General features: G+C 64.8%; 1 protein-coding gene across 1 annotated transcript; it reads left to right on the top strand.

The window, feature by feature from the left end:
* Window positions 1–1,124: 1,124 nt before the first annotated feature.
* MNEG_16629 (Elongation factor G 1) lies at window positions 1,125–1,686 on the top strand (the record flags this gene model as incomplete). Its single annotated transcript, XM_014034901.1, has 2 exons — window positions 1,125–1,275; window positions 1,571–1,686. 2 exons carry the CDS (start codon window positions 1,125–1,127, stop codon window positions 1,684–1,686), a joined length of 267 nt encoding a protein of 88 aa, XP_013890355.1.
* Between the last annotated feature and the right edge of the window lie 422 nt (window positions 1,687–2,108).

The following is a 2,108-nucleotide window of genomic DNA, read 5'->3' as shown; positions in this document are numbered from 1 at the left end:
GGTTTGGGGGGCGGGTGCTGAGGGGTCACTGGAAGTGGTCAGGCGGCGGAGCCCCAGCCGCCATCTTAGCATCGGGCTCCTTGTGTGTTCATCAGCGCCCTGCTTTCTTGGCCTTTGCTGAACCGCAATGTGACGGCGGAGCATGATTGGCTGCGGGGGCGCCGCTGGGCTGTGTCATACTTGCGGCTGCAGCCTCTCCACGCGGCCCGTCCTTCCCCTTGGTGCGTCAGGTGGTGGTGCCGTGCAGCCCGTCGGGGCCGTTTGTTGGGCTGGCGTTCAAGCTGGAGGAGGGGAAGTACGGCCAGCTGACATACGTCAGGGTGAGGCGGGGGTGTGACTGTGTGTGTGTGTGTGTGTGTGTGTGCGTGCGTGCTTGCGTGTGTGCTTGTGTGTGTGCGCACGCGCGCGCATGTATGTGTGTGTGTGTGTAAATATGTGTAGGCCAGGGTGGAGCGAGGCGCACAATGGGCTGTGGCACGGCGCCCAAGCCGAGCCTCCCTTCCTGTCGCAACACCCACAAACATTCAAAAGTGTCGCATCCCCTCCGCACCAATCACCTCCACCTAATGCTGCCACCCAAAGCTCCCCGCATGACCACCCACCCCGTGTCCGCTCCCCACATCCCCCCCTTTCCCTCCCCTTCCAAACAACCACCCCTACTGGCAGGTGTACAGTGGCACCGTGAAGAAGGGGGACTTTGTGGTCAACACGACATCAGGCAAGAAGGTCAGGGTGCCGCGCCTTGTGAGGGTCCACAGCAACGAGCTCGAGGACATCCCCTCGGCGGTGGGTCGGGGCCGGGTGCCTGGCAGGACCAGCGCTGGGTCGGTTGGGAAGGAGGCCCCCACCTGCAGAGCGGTGCAGAGGGCCTGGAGGTGGGGGTGGGACGCATGGGGGCACGTGTTCTGGGGGTGGGGTATGTCCTGAGGGGGCTTCGGCGGAGTTTTTGTCTCCTTAATGTCGGTTGTAAGAGGTGGCGGTGGAAAAAGGGTGGATTGATATGGCAGTTCGCAAACACGAGCCGCGGAGGCTGCACGGCCCCAACCTCCAGGAGCTGCCCCAACCCCTCCGCTGCGCGGTCGAGCGCACAAGCCCGGCCCCCTGTATCTGCCTCGCTCATTGCGATGGCAAGATATCAAATTGCCCCCATCGCCACCCTATTGCGCCGCTCATTCCCCCGCCCCCACCTTCCTACATGCCCCCGCACGCAGTCTGCGGGCGACATCGTGGCGCTGTTTGGCATCGAGTGCGCGAGCGGCGACACCTTCACAGACGGTGCGCGCGCGCGCACGCCCGCCGGCCCCAACCGGTCGACGCCCCGCGGCTTGAGCCGGTGCACCCGTGCGGCGCGCGTGCGCTGGCTGCTGCTGACTGAATGGCCCTCACAAACACATAGCCCTCGCAGCCCAAAGGCCCCGCTGCATGGCCGCCTTCCTTTTCACTCCATTATCTTGGCACGACCCTGCCACTCACTTCCCCCCCCCTTTTTTCCCCCCCCCCCCCCACACACACACAAACAATTCAACACCCCTGGCACGACCCCCTAATGCTCCACATGTTCCACCCCCAGGCTCCGTCTCCCTGGCCATGACGTCCATCAAGGTGCCGGACCCCGTCATGAGCGTGGCCCTCACGCCCAAGGCCACAGACCAGCTGCCCAACTTCCAGCGCGCCCTCGCCAGGTGACTAACCCTGCACATGGCACCACGGGGTGCCGGGACAGCGCACCGTCAGCAGCAGCCGGCATGCGCGCACAGGGCGCCGCGCGGCGCAGGCGCACACCACATCATCGAGCGGCCGGCACAAGCGAGTCAGCCCTTCCGCCAATTTCGGTGCAGAAATTTCTGCACCGATTCAGGGGTGGGCCCGGGGCCCTGCATGTAGTGTCAGGAGAACCGCCGTTGCCACGCTGGACGTGGCCCCGCACCACCTGGTCAAACCACCCGACTGTCCGCCTTCCGGCTTCAACCCCCAGGTTCCAGCGTGAGGACCCGACGTTCAACGTGTCCAATAACGTGGAGACCGGGGAGACCATCATCAGCGGCATGGGGGAGCTGCACCTCGATATCTATGTGGAGCGCATGAGGCGCGAGTACAAGGTGTGGGGG

The sequence above is a fragment of the Monoraphidium neglectum genome (genome assembly GCF_000611645.1).
Source record: "Monoraphidium neglectum strain SAG 48.87 unplaced genomic scaffold scaffold06605, whole genome shotgun sequence".
In the NCBI taxonomy this organism is placed as follows: domain Eukaryota; kingdom Viridiplantae; phylum Chlorophyta; class Chlorophyceae; order Sphaeropleales; family Selenastraceae; genus Monoraphidium; species Monoraphidium neglectum.
This window is presented reverse-complemented; position numbering and strand designations above follow the sequence as displayed.